Source organism: Pseudorasbora parva, chromosome 25 (assembly GCF_024679245.1).
Source record: "Pseudorasbora parva isolate DD20220531a chromosome 25, ASM2467924v1, whole genome shotgun sequence".
Classification (NCBI taxonomy): domain Eukaryota; kingdom Metazoa; phylum Chordata; class Actinopteri; order Cypriniformes; family Gobionidae; genus Pseudorasbora; species Pseudorasbora parva.
Genome location: NC_090196.1, coordinates 23,109,885 through 23,127,409, shown reverse-complemented (window position 1 = coordinate 23,127,409; position 17,525 = coordinate 23,109,885). Strand labels below are relative to the sequence as shown.

Genomic DNA, 17,525 nt, shown 5'->3' with positions numbered 1-17,525 from the left:
TATATTTACACAGCACACTATGTATTTATATTATCTATGTAGCGAAACTAAAATTAATTTGTGGTCATTTTCTAATCTTTTTAATTTTTCTAATCTTTTTTTAGTATTTTATATGTATAAAATAATGAATTTAACTCCATAATAAAAAATTATAATAAATAATGCCATATTATTTTTTTATGCTATAAAATATATTAAACGTCATAGGTATTATATTATAATGTATAAACATTAACACACTATAAATATAATTGCATCATATAGCACTTTGAGATTTTGTTTAATATAAAGTGCATTATAAATAAAATTTATTATTATTATTATTATTATTATATATTACAAATATAACAACAACAGTGTAACAAAGTTAAAGTTAATTTTTAGTCTTTTTTTGTTAATTTTTTTTAGTATTTTAAAACTGCAATTAATATCGTAAAATTCACTGATATAATTTAAATGTTTTATAATGCCATATTAATTTTATTTTATAATATTTAACTATATATAAGTAACACACTATACATATAATTTACTAAACTAAATTAAGTGGTAATTTTTTCTATTTAATTTCGTTACTTTTTAAACTTTTTTTACTGCAATTAATATTAATAAATGAATCAATGAATTCAACTGATATAATATATATATATAGTTTTGACTTTTTATATCATATATAAAGTCATATATAAATGATATATAAAGTATACTTTATATATCATTTGACTTTATACGTCATATATAGTATATATAGTATTTTTTTTAATTTTATTATTATTATAAATAATACCATTTTTATTTTATAATCTGCATTGTTGGGTCTGCAGATGGATCTTCCTCAATACCCCGTAGATTTTCTATGGGGTTAAGGTCAGGGGAATTTGCTGGCCAATTATGAACAGAGATACCATGGTCCTTAAACCAGGTACTGGTTGCCTTGGCACTATGTGCAGGTTCAAAGTCCTGTTGGACAATGAAATCTGCATCTCCATACAGTTGGTCAGCAGCAGGAAGCATGAAGTGCTCTAAAACTTCCTGGTATACGGCTGCGTTGACCTTGGACCTCCGAAAACACCAGAGAACATATTGGGATCACTTAGCAGTCCTTTTTGTTTTTAGCCCAGGCGAGACGCTTCTGACGCTGTCTGTTGTTCAAGAGTGGCTTGACACAAGGAATGCAACAGCTGAAACCAAGGGCATAGATTTGTTTTGAACATTGTGGGTTTGAACGTTGTTATGCTGCCTATCTGCCTGCCTATCTGTCTGTCTGTCTGTCTGTCTGTCTGTCTGTCTGTCTGTCTGTCTGTCTGTCTTTGCTTTAACTGATTACAAGTTCAACATATACAAATATAAAAAGAGAAAACAAGATTTTTATATTCCACCTTAATGCATTTTAATGTATATACTAAACTTTCTATAGTATTTCCTATTTTATTGTATTGATTGAATGGCATCTTTACCTGATCACCTGATCCTCCTCTCCCTCTGCTGACTTTTCTACTCTGCTGCTATATTTACCCCTAATGAGTGAGCCACTTAAATCGTTCATTCATCCAATTCATTCCAAACACAGATTTGAATAGTTTTGTCATTCATAATTACAAACACTATTAACAAAATAACTGATAGATTTAAATACCCCCCCCCCCCCCCCCCCCCCATAAACTACGGCACTGGCTGAAACCCATGTCTTATGTCTGTGCATAGTGGTTCTTGAAGCACTGACTCCAGCTACAGTCAACTCTTTGTGAATCTCCCCCACATTTTTGAATGGGTTTTGTTTCACAATCCTCTCCAGGGTGCGGTTATCCCTATTGCTTGTATGCTTTATTCTACGACATATTTTCCTTCCCTTCGCCTCTCTATTAAAGGTGCACTATGTAGTATTTTTGCAGTAAAATATCCAAAAACCACTAAGCCAGTGTTATATATTTTGTTCAGTTGAGTACTTACAATATCCCTAATGTTTCCAACTATTTGTAAATTGTGAGAAAATTGCTATTTTAACTAAAGACCGGAACGTTTCAACATAGCGTTTGAGCGAGTCGCCTGTCAATCACGTCATATCTGCGTTACCCTCAGTTTTATTCTACAGAAGCGCTTTTCTCTTAGCAGTGTGAACATGTCACAACAGTCCCGAGCGAACGCACAGAGTAACGTCATAACATCATTTTAAACACACTTAAATGTATCTAATATGCTAAACAGAGCTGCTGGCTTTACCTTATAATCATGACTGGAAAAAGTGGAAGTGCGCGCCCCTGGCGACTGTGTCCCGTCCCGTCATAATGAAAGTCCCAGTACTCGCGAGCCGTGTGTTTGTATAACAATCGCTCCAGCGGGCGTGCTCAGCTCCACAACACTCGGTCCTGCTCTGTTTTACACTATACAGTAACGTTAATAACCATATCTGAGTCCTATTTTCCACCGGCTATGAAGTGAAGACCACATTTCCCAAGATGCTGCGCTCACACTTGGCGTCATCAATCTACGCCTTTGTTTTGAATAGGCGCCCTCCAGTGGACGGAAAGTAGCATAGTGCACCTTTAATGTGCTTGGACACAGAGCTCTGTCAGCAGCCAGCCTTGTTTGCAATGGCTTTTTGTGTCTTGCCCTTTCTTGTGCAAGGTGTCTGGTTGTCTTTTGGACAACTGTCAAGTCAGCAGTCTTCCCCATGATTATGTAGCCTACATAACTAGACTGAGAGACCATTTAAAGGTGATTTGTGATTTGAGTTAATTAGCGGATAAAAGTGATTCGAGTTAATTAGCGGATTAGAGTGTGGCAACGGGTGTCTTCAATATTAAACCTTTTCACAAGGTTCAAATTTTCTGAGATACTGAATTTGGGATTTTCCTTAGTTGTCAGTTATAATCATCAAAATTAAAAGAAATAAACCTTTGAAATATATCAGTCTGTGTGTAATGAATGAATGTAATATACAAATTTCACTTTTTGAATGGAATTAGTTAAATAAATCAACTTTTTGATGATATTCTAATTATATGACCAGCACCTGTGTATAATACATTATAAATATATTATTGTAATGATGATATATTTACACATTATAAATATATTTTATAATTTATTCAAAAAATATATAATGTATATATAACAAAAATAAGCATTTGTGGTCATTTTCTACTTAATTTTAGTTTCATTAACACTAGTCACTAGCACTTTATTGCACTATGAAAAAAGCCGCTTTATGCACTGACTTAGTTGAATTAGTATAACATAATTTTTTTATGTTATTAAAGCAATATAAAGCTTATTTTGATGCGTTAAAGCAATGTAAAAAACATGCTGTTATATCTTATTAATCATATAATGTTTACAGTGTAGTTGAATTCAACTTATTTCATCATTGATCAACTTCACAGTCATGGAACTGAACTAAATCAATACTGAACAATGACACTTGTCTTTTTAGAGCTGCTTTGTAGCAGAATTGAATTCTGTTTGCATCATTGCATTGTTTTAAAGCTTTACAGTAATAAATAATCTGTAATGTCTAAGGCACTATACAAATAAAGGTGTCTTGACTTGACTATAGCATATTTACTGTAACATCTTTTATTAATTCACTTTCTTTTCAAAGCAAGACAAGTAACCAAATTACAGACATTTTGTAATGTTATATGACACTATGTCCTGTAAATGTGCTTGCTCATTTAGTATCTTTTTTTGAAGTATCAGGTTTCCATTGTTATTTCACTACTGAAACCTCTGAGTGGGTGGAGACAAAAGCGTGGATGAACAGGATTGTTGGCTTTGTAAATACATTCATGCAAATGATCAGAACAGCTAAGAGTTGGCAACTCTTATATAGTTTTTCAAAATGAATGAACAAAGCTGTATATGGGTGTAGCGCGTCTCGGCTTTCTGTGTGAAGTTTGCATCATGTTCTTCTGGTGAATGTGTTGGTTCCCTTGGGCTGCTCCGGTTTCCGCTACAATCCAAAAACATGCAGTATAGGTGAATTGGAGATGCTAAATCGTCTGTCTGTGTGTGTGTGTGTGTGTGTGTCTGAGTCCAGGGGCGTAGCCATCTTTTCAGAAGTGAGGGGGACAGAAATGTCGTAATACCATTTTTTTTTTTTTTTTTTGGACCAATATAATTTATCGCATCTCTTGCTTTTAATTGGGCAAGATATCAAATACACTGCTGAACAATAACCAATAATTAATATCTATAATATTATTCTCCTATTCTCCTATTTTTTATTGCCAATTTTATGATTGGTTTATATACTACAAACACTTCTGCATTAAGTTTCCATAGATTTTATGCAATGTAAAAATATATATATATATTCTGATGTAACTCATCTGTTCTCTATGTGAATATATAGTAAAATGTAATTTATTCCTGTGATCAAAGCTGAATTTATCATCATTACTCCAGTCTTCAGTGATCCTTCACTAATCATTCTCAGATGAGGATCTGATGATCAACACACATTTAGGATTATTATCAGTTGTGCTGCTCATGGTGATGCTTAATTTTCTAAACATTTGTGGTAAAATTAAAAAAGAGAGAAATTAATACTTTTATTGATCAGACATGCATTAAATTGATCACAAGTGATATTTTTAATATTACAAATTAGATAATTTATTTAATAAATGCAAATAAATGCTGTCCATTGAACTTTCTATTCATTAAAGAATTCTGAAAAATAACATGTAGGCTATCATGGTTTCCACAACATTTTTAAGCAGCACATCTGTTTTCAACACAGATAATAATCATAAATGTTTCTTGATTATGAAATCCTCATCTGAGAATGATTAGTGAAGGATCATGTGACACTGAAGACTGGAGTAATGATGATAAATTCAGCTTTGATCACAGGAATAAATTACTATATATTCACATAGGGAAAAAAAGCGGTTTTAATTTGTAATAATGTTCAAAATATTACTGTTTTAACTATTTTCGATTACATAAATGCAGCCGTGGTGAGCAGAATACTAAACATTAAAAAAGCTGCATTATTCATATGATACTTTATTGTCAATAAATAGCCTACATTGAGATGACTTAAAAAACACACATAAAGCATATATTGTCGCAATCGTCTGATTGTTGTCGTCACGTTTCATCATCATAACGATTGTTTTCCCTCAGCTGCAGCTCTAGCGTGACAGGGTATTACGAATCCACTTTTGGACTTTCTGTGAGAGCGCCCTCCTCATATTAAGATTCGGAAAAAATTACAGGTCATGCATAGATAATTTTTTGTCTCTGAATTTAAATCTTGATGTATTCACATTGGTTTCTATGTAAATACACTTGCCCCTGACCTCAAGAAGCGCGCTATCAACCGAGTTTAGAGAAGGCTGTCGTTAGCGTCCCTGTTAATTTGCCCGCCCCCGCACAGGGTAACACCGGTTCGAATCCCGCTCGGAGCGGGTCTACTAGGATCGGTGAGACCCAGTAAAAGTGCGGGGGACGTAAATACATTTTATTAAAAGTGAGGGGGACACGTCCCCCGCGTCCCCCGCGTAATCTACGCCCATGTCTGAGTCATAAGCCATTTAAAGGGTAGGGATGGGAAAAAGACCTAGCGAACTACCACAAAAAAATCAACAGCATGAAAATGAATGGACAGTTTCTAAAATAAAGGGCATATTGCAGATTAGAGACTCAATGTATAGAAAGATTATGTAGGAGATTTTCTTTAAAATATACTTACAAATATGCTAATAAGGCTTTTGGAGTCGTTTTTGTAAGATAATTTTATTTAGGGCGAGAGATGGCCCATAGCATCAAGCTGCATTTATTCAAAATAACTGACTTTCTTCACATAGAAAGTTTTACTGTATCAGAAACACAGTAAAACTGTAATACTGTGGATTCTGTTGTAATACAAGAAAATGTAACTTATTCCTGAATCTAAAGGTGAATTTTTAACATCATTACTCCAGCCTTCAGTGTCACATGATCTTTCGTAAATCATTCTAAGATCATTTCTTATTATCAATGTTGAACAAAGTTCTAGATGTTTTTGTTGTTGTTTTTAAATCATGATACACTGCCATTCAAAAGTTTGGGGTATGCAAGAAAAAAAGATATATTCATACTTTTATTTAGCATGTGCAGAGTATTTAAACTGAAGCCTTTGGTTGATCCAAAGGTTTGATGTAAGGACCGGTTGGGACCTTTACACTTTTTTGGGAGATTTGCCCAAATGTATTGTTTATAGATGACTGCCAGGTAAACTTGGATAGTAGAATGTAGGCTATTAAGGGAATAAAATAGTAATAGTAAGTAATAAAAAAGTAAATGTAACCGTGAATTATTTTTTAAATGTAAATTGTAATATTACAAAATGTAAAGTGCATTATTTAAAAATTACAAAGAAAGAATACAAAGAAATTTGTGAAAATAATTACAAAAGTTCTATTTATAATAAATGCTGTTCTTTTAAACTTTCTATTCATTAAATAATCCATTTTATGATATTGGGATATTGTAAGTTTCCACAAAAATATTAAGCACAACAACTGTGTTTAACATTAATAAGAGATGATTTCTGAAGGGTCATGTGACCTTAAAGACTGGAGTAATGATTCTGAAAATACAGCTTTGATCACAGGAATTACATTTGAAAATATATTACAACAGACACCAGTTCATTTAAATTGTATGCTATATATATATAACTTTCCTCTTCCCAAATAATGCCCTATAAAAAAAAAGTTAAAACACCACACGATTTCCTCAGAAATATACATAGGTTTATTTACAAATACAATTGCATTTGCATAGAAATTTAAAAATCCAAAAAAAAAAAAAATACATAGTAGTAAACAGATTTATTAGAGGCATCTGCAGCTAAAATTATTATCTGAATTAAAAGCTCTCATTGTGATTACAAGTAAACAGATAAATATACATCTCTGCTGACTTGCTTCAACTGAAAGCATTCTCCAATGACACCGGATCTGTCCATGTATGCCCTGGAGGGCGTCACAGTTACAAAAGAATCAAAATTCATTACAATGTCCATTTTCATTTTACTAGTTCTGTTGTGCCATTCAATCATGGTATGAAGAAAAACCCTATTCAAACGTCCTTCCATGACTTTGGCTGAAATGTCCAACCAATTATGTGATCTAATTGGTTTGGAAGGAACTGGAATATAGGGAAGGCACATTGCAAAAAAATTTCCTTAAATATATCATGTATATTTAATCTTCATCTCTCTCTATATATATTATTCAAGAACAAACCAGGATACGGTGGCCTCTTACATAGAAATTATAAAATCGATGAATGTGCCACCACTGAAACATTAATCGTGTTTAAAATGACTGTTTGAAGAGGAGTTAAATGTGGCAACAGCTTTTTCTGGGAAATGTCCCAGAATTCCAACATCATTAAACGGTGTCAAGACAAAGGCAGGGGTTAAAACGAGTGGGGAAACTATACAAAAGTGTCTGAAATCTTCTGTATGAACGGATGAGAGATCAGCTGAGGATGTTCTCACTCTCCTGACGCCTGGTCAGATGCAACAGATCGTCACACCAGATGGAATGGTTGCGCCAGCTAGAGCTACAATGGCGACAGAGGATTTCTAAACACCCTCCACCATGACAGCTACGGACGGCTGGCAACCCTCACCGACAGGAGAGGCTCGTGCACCCCGCTTCATGCCCTCACCACCAGCTCAAAGTGTGTGTTAGTCAGGAGAACCAAAAGCCAGCTTCAATCCTCAATAACTTAATATCTCACTGGATATGTAACACATTACTCGAGGAGCAGCTACTTGTGACGTCCTCCGGATCATGATATTAGTAAGTCAATTGGCAAAAAAACACCTCAAAGTGTGTGAGACGAGACAGAAAAGCAAGATCACCAGAGCCTACAGGGTTGAAATGAGCAGCATGAAACCTCACAATGAGGGCGGAACAAAGTTTTGACAGAGAGCTGGATGAAAGTGATGATCTGTAAGCGGTTGCAACATCAACACTGAGAAAAATTAAAGTGTCTGAGACTTTCCTGAGTTTTCCTTAATGGCAATGGCTCACGTGACCATTGAAAGGACCTCCTTCTGCTAGCCTTCAGCGTCTTAACACTACGACTATGATTTCCACTCGCACCTTCACACACCGTCCCACACTTACCGGTCCCTGTCTATACCGTTCCTAACTTGAGGATGAGCATTGAGTTTGACATTGTGGTGCCTCTAATAAAAAGACATTTACAGATTTTATCCAACGCTTGATTCGTCAGTACATTCATACACCGTATATAAATATTTATATAGCTTGACATTCGTGATTCTGTAGGATTCAGGCACCCCCTTCTTGGAAAATTGATGATTATGATGAAGAACCTAGAATATGGCTGGTAGCAGCAGGTTAAGACACTGTATCTAACATGGTGACAGAAGGATAATGCAAAAGGAGAGGCTTATTGGAGTTGGTTGGGGGCATTCTGATTTGGTCATTGTGGCAAAAAAAATGGATTGTCTAAAACGTCTGCTTTGGGATGACTGTGTTGAAGGGGTGGTCCCAGAATGTGGTGGTAATTCCAAAACCTGGAGAAATTCAGAATAAACAGAAGCTTTTAAAAAAGAAAATAAAGTGGTTCAAAACCAGGTTAAATCTAATAAACAAATAACATTAAATATTGTAAAACATTAAATGTTCGATATTAATATTAAGTATTATATAGTAATTAACTCTTTTCCACTAGTGTTTTTTATTTATATATATATATATATACTCATTTGTTTACAATATATTAAGCCTATATATGAATAATATACACACACACACATTTTATATATGTGTGTGTGTGTGTGTGTGTGTGTGTGTGTGTGTGTGTGTGTGTGTGTGTGTGTATATATATATATATATTATACACACAAACCAAGCAGCGATCTCTCTTGAAGGCAATACGGAACTGCAATTCCTCAACTGGCCACTAGGCACAGGCTCCAGAAGGGAGCAGAATCTTATTGAGCCCCATGTTAAAATTCCCAACTTTACAGCAGAAAACAACATGTTTCCAGCCTGGTACAAATGTGGTTTTGGTCTATACGGTTGATTTTGCCCTTCATGACAACTGTGAGGAGGCTGAATATTTTTACTCATTTGTTGACATTATATTAAGACTTAAAGTTCTGCATGATTAAGGGCATGGTTACTTTGAATAAATGGTGCCCAGCCATTTATCCACTGTCTATAGTTATTGCGTCACCCAAGCTCCACCCACATCCACCTCTTGGCCCATTTTCTGTTATCTGGGTGTGACACGTGATGACGCTCTAGCAAGATGGTGACAGCCAGCTCGTCTCTACTTTAGGCTTCAGAATGACTTAACGGAATCCTACGGGTGTCACGGAAACTACGTCCATATTTTTTTACAGTCTATGAGATCTATATTTGTGTGTGTGTATATATCATATGTTAGATATTACTGTATAAATATATTACTAAATTAATATATAAAGACTACCTTTGTATTTTATGTATACATTTTACATAAAATGTATACATTACATTTTTTTAAATGTCTCTCTCGGACGTCCCGGCTCCTTGGTTAATATTGCAATTTTCTCAGATTTTACAAATATAGTTGGAATTACATTAGTTACATTTGGGATATTGTAAGAACTCAACTGAACAAAATATATAACACTGGCCTAGTCTTTTTGGGATATTTTACTACAAAAATCCTACTACATAGTGCACCTTTAAATTTGGATGGTAGAAAGTATTAAAGTAATAAAAAAAAATAGTAAGTAATATATAGGTTAATGACTCTGTTCTGCGTATAAAGGTATAGTAACTTACTATTGATATTTAAAATGTAAATGTAATATTTAAATATTTTTATTTAATTGAACTGGTCTTAACCTAAAATACAGCCACTTTATCCACTGTTTTGTAGAGGGATGCTCTAATGCCTGGTGTCTCAAAATATCATGTCCTCACCTGCCCTTTGGTGTTCAAAGTGGTGTTTGACGTGGTACGCTTTCAGCCCATACAGGTAGGAGCCTTTCCGTGGTGACCCGTAGTGCAGATAGTAGTGGATCATGTCGTAGACCACATATCCACACAGACCCCCAACGAACAGGGAGGTTCCCAAACCTTCAGACAACAGCTGCATGAGTATCAGGTAAAAAGCCCCAACGACGATGGCAGCCAGACTTGGAGGAAACACCAGACGAGAGCCGTCAAACGGAGACTGATGGGTAAGAAAAGAGTTTGAAGAGATTGTTTGGTTTCCTCAATAGCCCCTTTCACACATACAGTCTTTACTGGTAAATTCCCAGTAAGAGATCATGTGTGAACAGGACCTTTTCTAAAATACTACTCAACTTGTAACATTACCAGTAAATTACCGTTATGACTATGATGACTACTGGTGTGTGCATGTACGAAGTCAGAACACATTGACATAAGAAGTTTTGGTGCTGATGTTTGAATGGTCTATTAACAGTAAAAAGCTAGAACGCTGTTGCCTGTGTGAACAGCATATTTGTGTATTTATCGGTAATGTCATTCTGGTCATTTTAACGGTAATTTACTGGGATTACTGTGGGAAAAAGCTCATGAATTTGAAATTAATCTCAGGTATTGAACAAAAATCACACCTTGTGGTGCTGACCGTGCAACAGGAAATGCAGCGTGATGAGGTAATAATTGTGGGCGGGCGGGCGCATGTGGAAGACGAAGCGATGGATGCAGTACTCGACAAACGACCACAGAAACATGCCAAGCATGAAGATGAATGGAAAGCTGTACTTGTGGACCAGAATGGAGTAGTCTAAAAAAAAAAAGGCAAATAAAAAGTATAAAATATACACATTAGAACATTTTTGACAAAACACATTCCTTCACTAAGATTATTAACTTCAGTCTTACTTATATCAATATCATTATTCAACTAAAAGTAAACTCAATAAAAAAATTATAGTTACACTTTATTGTTACAAATTATGGTCCGCTTGAGACATTCTACTAACTAAATAGTTAGTAGAATGTCTATTAACTAGATAGTTCATCCAAAAAGGAAACTTGTCATCATTTACTCACCCTCAAGTTTTTCCAAACCTGTATAAATGTTTTTTTTCTGCTGTACACAAAAAAGGTTTGGAAGAATGTTTGTAACCAAGCAGATCTTGCCCCTGCCTTCATTGACTACCACAGTAGGAAAAAATAAAAAACTTTGGTAGTCAATGGCGGGGTTAGATCTTCAGCAGAACAAAAGACATTTATACAGGTTTGAAACAACTTGAGGGTGAGTAAATTATGACAATTTTCCTTTTTGGGTGAACTATTCCTTTAGTAGACTATTAGGTTAGGGTTAGCAGAATAAAGTCTAAAGTGGACTATCAAAATGTGTTACCAAAATAGTTTTTGGTAAGTGAAATGAAGCTTAAAAGTTAAAAAAAAACTAAAGTTTTGATTATAGTGTGTAAATAATAGACTTTCAGTAAATCAACTAAGTGTGTCTTAAAACACTTTCCACACACCTGACGTAATGAACAATCTTGTCCTCTCTTGTGCTAATAGTGTGTAGCAGTACCAGCTCAGATAGATAACCAAAGGCATCCATACAATTGGCACCATGTACCTGCAAACACACACAGCAAAGTATCTGTTAATGAACTGGCACACACATACAGGTCCTTCTCAAAAAATTAGCATATTGTGATAAATGTTAATTATTTTCCATAATGTAATGATAAAAATTAAACTTTCATATATTTTAGATTCATTGCACACCAACTAAAATATTTCAGGTCTTTTATTGATTCAATACTGATGATTTTGGCATACAGCTCATTAAAACCCTGTGAAAACTCTCAAAAAATGTGCATATCATGAAAAGGTTCTCTAAACGAGCCATTAACCTAATCATCTGAACCAACTAATTAACTCTAAACACCTGCAAAAGATTCCTGACGCTTTTAAAAACTCCCAGCCTGGTTCATTACTCAAAACCGCAATCATGGGTAAGACTGCTGACCCGACCCAGTCCAGAAGGCCATCATTGACACCCTCAAGCGAGAGGGTAAGACACAGAAAGAAATTTCTGAACGAATAGGCTGTTCCCAGAGTGCTGTATCAAGGCACCTCAGTGGGAAGTCTGTGGGAAGGAAAAAGTGTGGCAAAAAACGCTGCACAACGAGAAGAGGTGACCGGACCCTGAGGAAGATTGTGGAGAAGGACCGATTCCAGACCTTGGGGGACCTGCGGAAGCAGTGGACTGAGTCTGGAGTAGAAACATCCAGAGCCACCGTGCACAAGCGTGTGCAGGAAATGGGCTACAGGTGCCACTTTGGGCTACAGAGAAGCAGCACTGGACTGTTGCTCAGTGGTCCAAAGTACTTTTTTCAGATGAAAGCAAATTTTGCATGTCATTCGGAAATCAAGGTGCCAGCGTCTGGAGTAAGACTGGGGAGAAGGAAATGCCAAAATGTCTGAAGTCCAGTGTCAAGTACCCACAGTCAGTGATGGTCTGGGGTGCCATGTCAGCTGCTGGTGTTGGTCCACTGTGTTTTATCAAGGGCAGGGTCAATGAAGCTAGTTATCAGGAGATTTGAGTACTTCATGCTTCCATCTGCTGAAAAGCTTTATGGAGTTGAAGATTTGTTTTTTCAGCATGACTTGGCACCTGCTCACAGTGCCAAAACCACTGGTAAAGGTTTACTGACCATGGTATTACTGTGCTCAATTGGCCTGCCAACTCTCCTGACCTGAACCCCATAGAGAATCTGTGGGATATTGTGAAGAGAAAGTTGAGAGACGCAAGACCCAACACTCTGGATGAGCTTAAGGCCGCTATCGAAGCATCCTGGGCCTCCATAACACCTCAGCAGTGCCACAGGCTGATCGCCTCCATGCCACGCCGCATTGAAGCAGTCATTTCTGCAAAAGGATTCCCGACCAAGTATTGAGTGCATAACTGAACATAATTATTTGAAGGTTGACTTTTTTGTATTAAAAACACTGTTCTTTTATTGGTCGGATAAAATATGCACATTTTTTGAGATAGGAATTTGGGGTTTTAATGAGCTGTATGCCAAAACCATCAGTATTAAAACAATAAAAGACCTGAAATATTTCAGATGGTGTGCAATGAATCTAAAATATATGAAAGTATAATTTTTATCATTATGGAAAATAATGAACTTTTATCACAATATGCTAATTTTTTTTAGAAGGACCTGTATAGCATCATAGCTCAGGTAGCATAACATTACTAATGTACAATTTTTAACTTGCCCAAGCAAAAAAACGGGGGCAGATATGATAAATCATGTTATTTGATCTCTCTTACCATGAAGTCTTTGTGTTGGCCTCGAAAAAGTCATTCCCGAATAGTCTGATTGGTCTGTCCACGGGCTGGTGGACCCACGTGTCATATTTCTCTCCGAGGTATCCCACCTGCCAGGCCAGGGGCTTCCGCCAGTCTACCAGATCCTGTACGGACAATTAAATCAATCAAATTATTATTTCAATTTATTAACACAAAGTGTTATCTTACTATTTAGTAATACTTTAAATTAGCTTTTATTTTATATATTCAGCTTTTATTTTAAATGTAATGTTTAGTCGTTTTTATGTGCTCTTGTAATTTCTGTGTTTTTTGGGGTTAGTTTTACTTTCATATTTAATATAAAAGGTAAATATTATATACTTTAATATTTATATTTTTTCATCTTTCAATTACCAAAAACAAAAATCATTTAATTAACAATAACAACACAGATTGATGTTTTTAAACTAGATTTACATCTTATTAATTTTTTACAAACGGCTTTACCGGCAATGTTTATCCATGGTGTTTTGTGCTATTAATTGGTTTCAGAAATGACAGAAATTAGAATATCACAATTTAGCATTTTTTATTGATTTCATAATAATAATTTTGTAATAACTGGATGCATTATTATTAATTTAATACAAATAATTAAATACTAATTTTGTCATATCAAAATTAACTTCATACTGATACCCTTATGCAAGTTAACTAGCACAGCAATGCCTAACTTTACACCTCATTACCTTTCTGTAAGGAGTCATTTTCTGCCATTATGTAAATGAGCACTTCTGCGCAATTCTATCAAATTAAAACACAAGCATTTTTGAAAAGTTAACAGAGTTCAGAAGGGTAAACAGTAATGTTGGCTATCGATGATGTTAGTTTGCTGAATCATTTGACTGTTCCTTGTTTATGGTGCAAACTTTGACCAGATTGATTTTGACCAAATGCTTTTCATAATTTCTCCAGTAGGGGTCCCTATAAGAGAAAAAAGCAGAGGTGGTGGGCGTGTCTAAGATGCCATAGTTAACATTTGCACCAGGCCAGCAGCAACTCATCGAGATTAAAAGACAAGACGCAGAGGCCTTGAACTCAAGGTGGACTGAATCTGAAGTGATAGACACTTAATGTACCTTTCTATAAGTTATGACATAACAGTACAAGCTGACATTACACTGGAGTGTTGTTAATATACACGACTACTAAAATGTGTGCGAGTAAATTAGGATCATGCTAGGTGTACAACTAATCATAAAGTACAAAAGGGCATCGCATTACACTGACATTATCAAGAGGCCGACATTATCATACCTCTGGTCCCCATTTCTTGTTAGTGTTACGTGACAGAATGCCAAATTCACATAACCACCCACTTTATTTACTGCTCGTCTTGAGGAGGACAGAAAGTATTCAGGTTTCATTCTAGGAAATGTCAGTCACACCATCAATACGTGGACAATTAGAACAAATAAACGCCTTTTCCTTCACAGCAACGCTGGAATGAATGGATGAATGAGAGTGCAGCAATAAACCAGAGACGAGACCACATTCCTGTTATAATGAACTCAGAAATCTGGTCAGGACTGGTTGCCTATCCTGTCAGATTTACAAGTTTCATTACGCCATTAATTACGGTTTTGGTTGTTAAGCCTAAACCGAAGCCTGGTGCACAGGTTACGTTTGGCCTGTAGTGTAACACCTGACGCATGAAGAATGATTAACAGATGAATCAATCGCACTAAGAAAGTTCAGGTGGGTCATATTTCAATGTAAAACCAAAAGAAACAAAATTGGTAAGCTTCTTAACCTTTAAAATATAATAATTTATTTTAAATGTATATTTATTGTGTGTGTGTGTGTGTGTGTGTATTATTATATATATATATATATATATATATATATATATATATATATATATATATATATATATATATATATATATATATATATATATATATATATATATATATATATATATATATATATAACTTACACTTATTTTTGAATACATTTTTATAAAAATAATATATATTTTTTCTTAAAGCTAAATATTGTCTTCAGATTTCTGTAATTAAAGAGGAAAAAATTGCATTTGTGAAGTAATAGCTCATGTATATAAGACAGTAAAAAAAAGTATATACACATGTAATTTTTTTAATAAAAAATAAGATATTTAATATAATTTATTTAAATACAATTAGATATTACTTTTTATTCCATCAGATTTTCTAAATACTAGTGAATAATGAAACCAGTCTCAATAAGCACTGCTCACACATGCAGGTATTTATAACAAAGTTGTAATGAATGGTACAACGTGGTTCTGCAAATGGGGTCAGTGTTCTCTAGATCGCTGACCCCATCCGTCACATTCAGGGGGTTTGGACCAAACAATCGATGCTTGTGAAAGACCTGCATGCCTCAGATAGAGGACACGGGACATTCACACACAAACAGAGTGAGGGAAGTACATGCACTAGCATTTCATACATCTTTCCATTATCAGTAAAGTACATAAGTATGTTTGCTTTCATCTGTCTTGCGGCATTGTTCAACCACAGAAGGAGGACATTTTAAAGAGAATAAATGACCATTTCTGTAGAAGAATAATGGCAACAGAAAGTCACCTGCTCTGTTAGTGTTTGACACCGTCTGTGCAAGTGAAAAGAGGAATGGTTGTTTGTGGTTTCCTGTCATATGAACTAAAGCTTCACTTTCAGATGTCAAGCAAACAAATGTGTGGTACGGCGATTATACGATTTTTGAAAGGAATATTCTGGGTTTAATAAAAAAAATAACTTTAATAAAAAAGTTCAGCTCACTATTATCTGTGGCATGATGTTGATCACTACAGAAAGCAATATATGCATGTGCAAATCTAGGTTTGATTAAAGTCATAATCTGACTAAACATAAATCGGATTAAGACATGTGGAGTATGCCGCATTACAGACATGTACACACCTTAATCTAACTATTAATGTCGTGTCAGAGATTTCGCCGCATTTTGTGACAGGACACATAACGTTACGCACAACAGGGAAGTGCAGAGAGGAGGCTTTGTGGGTTCGAGCCTCTGCCCTTTTTGAAAATTTATCAAAAGTGCCCCTTTCAACAATCATCGATAATATTGTGGCCAATAAAACAGAATTGGAATTATAATTAATATAACAACGTCAACAAACCAGTAACAAATGGCGGAAAAGTCCCGTTTATCGTTTACGTATCTGTCAGTCTGAAATGTCGTTGCCATAACGCGTTGCTATGGGCGGTGTGTGTTTTACTTGACTGTTCATTCTGAACACTGCGTCCTCTCTCTATTTTTATTTTTGTTGTAATTATTATGCTCATTGTAAAAGTAAAATACAATAAGTTTGTATCTGTAATCGCAAACCAGATGGGTCATTCAGTGACCGCCTGTGGCTTGACGGCAGGAAAAACAATCCAAACAGTCACGATTTTTAAACCTTTCATCATTAATCAAAGCTATTATTCTAAATGTAGGCTGTCAATAAGGAGGAAAGAGGGGTAGTGTCTCTTCAAAAAAAAAAAAAACAGAAAGAGACAATACATAATACTACAAAAATCAATCAACGTAAATGTATATAAAACATTATGAAAACGCATGGTCTTTTTATACTTCTTAATGTAAAGTAACACTGTACAACAACGACACCAGTAAGTGAAGTTAGCGGGTTTCCTGAGCCCATAAAATTAACAGACCTGCCAAAGTCGCTATGATTGGATGTTGGAGAACATAGCGTGGCAATGGGACGTAATGACGTGCCATAATCGATCTATGTTCTATCACATGTAAAACGGGAACATGAACGGGGTACTCTAAAAGCAACTCACCTTAATCAGAATATTGTCTTATTTAGAATACGGTCAATAATTAGATTACTGCTGTCCATGTAAACATAGTCATTTTTAGGTGAAAAATCCCTTTAACTTAGAGCTTGTAGGTTGCATTTCACTATTGAATACCGTTTCTTCGTTGACTTTGCTGCATTTATTGATGGCAGAGGTTTCTTCTTCTTCTGTGGTGCTTTCTGGGATCTTCTTCCTCTGTCTCAGAGTCTAAAACAGAAGAACAGAAACAATTCAGATTAACTCTAATGGTCATATTTGATAAGATGAGATTCATCCATGTTCAATTTGTTTGTATTACTGTATATTTGATTCTTGGCCTGACACTGAGATAAAATAACCTGTCTGACAACAATGGGAAAT

General features: G+C 35.1%; 1 protein-coding gene across 1 annotated transcript in view; it reads right to left on the bottom strand.

Moving 5' to 3' along the window:
* Positions 1-6,724: 6,724 nt before the first annotated feature.
* The window catches only part of fa2h (fatty acid 2-hydroxylase), a 35,670-nt gene continuing 24,869 nt past the window's right edge, over positions 6,725-17,525 (bottom strand). The window contains exons 2-7 of the mRNA XM_067436520.1: positions 17,280-17,372; positions 13,309-13,451; positions 11,498-11,598; positions 10,616-10,788; positions 9,954-10,206; positions 6,725-8,551 (exon numbers count right to left, since the gene is read on the bottom strand). Of these exons, the coding sequence (XP_067292621.1) occupies positions 8,484-8,551; positions 9,954-10,206; positions 10,616-10,788; positions 11,498-11,598; positions 13,309-13,451; positions 17,280-17,372 (831 nt within the window). The 3' untranslated portion in view covers positions 6,725-8,483. The remainder of the gene's footprint in view (positions 8,552-9,953; positions 10,207-10,615; positions 10,789-11,497; positions 11,599-13,308; positions 13,452-17,279; positions 17,373-17,525) is intronic.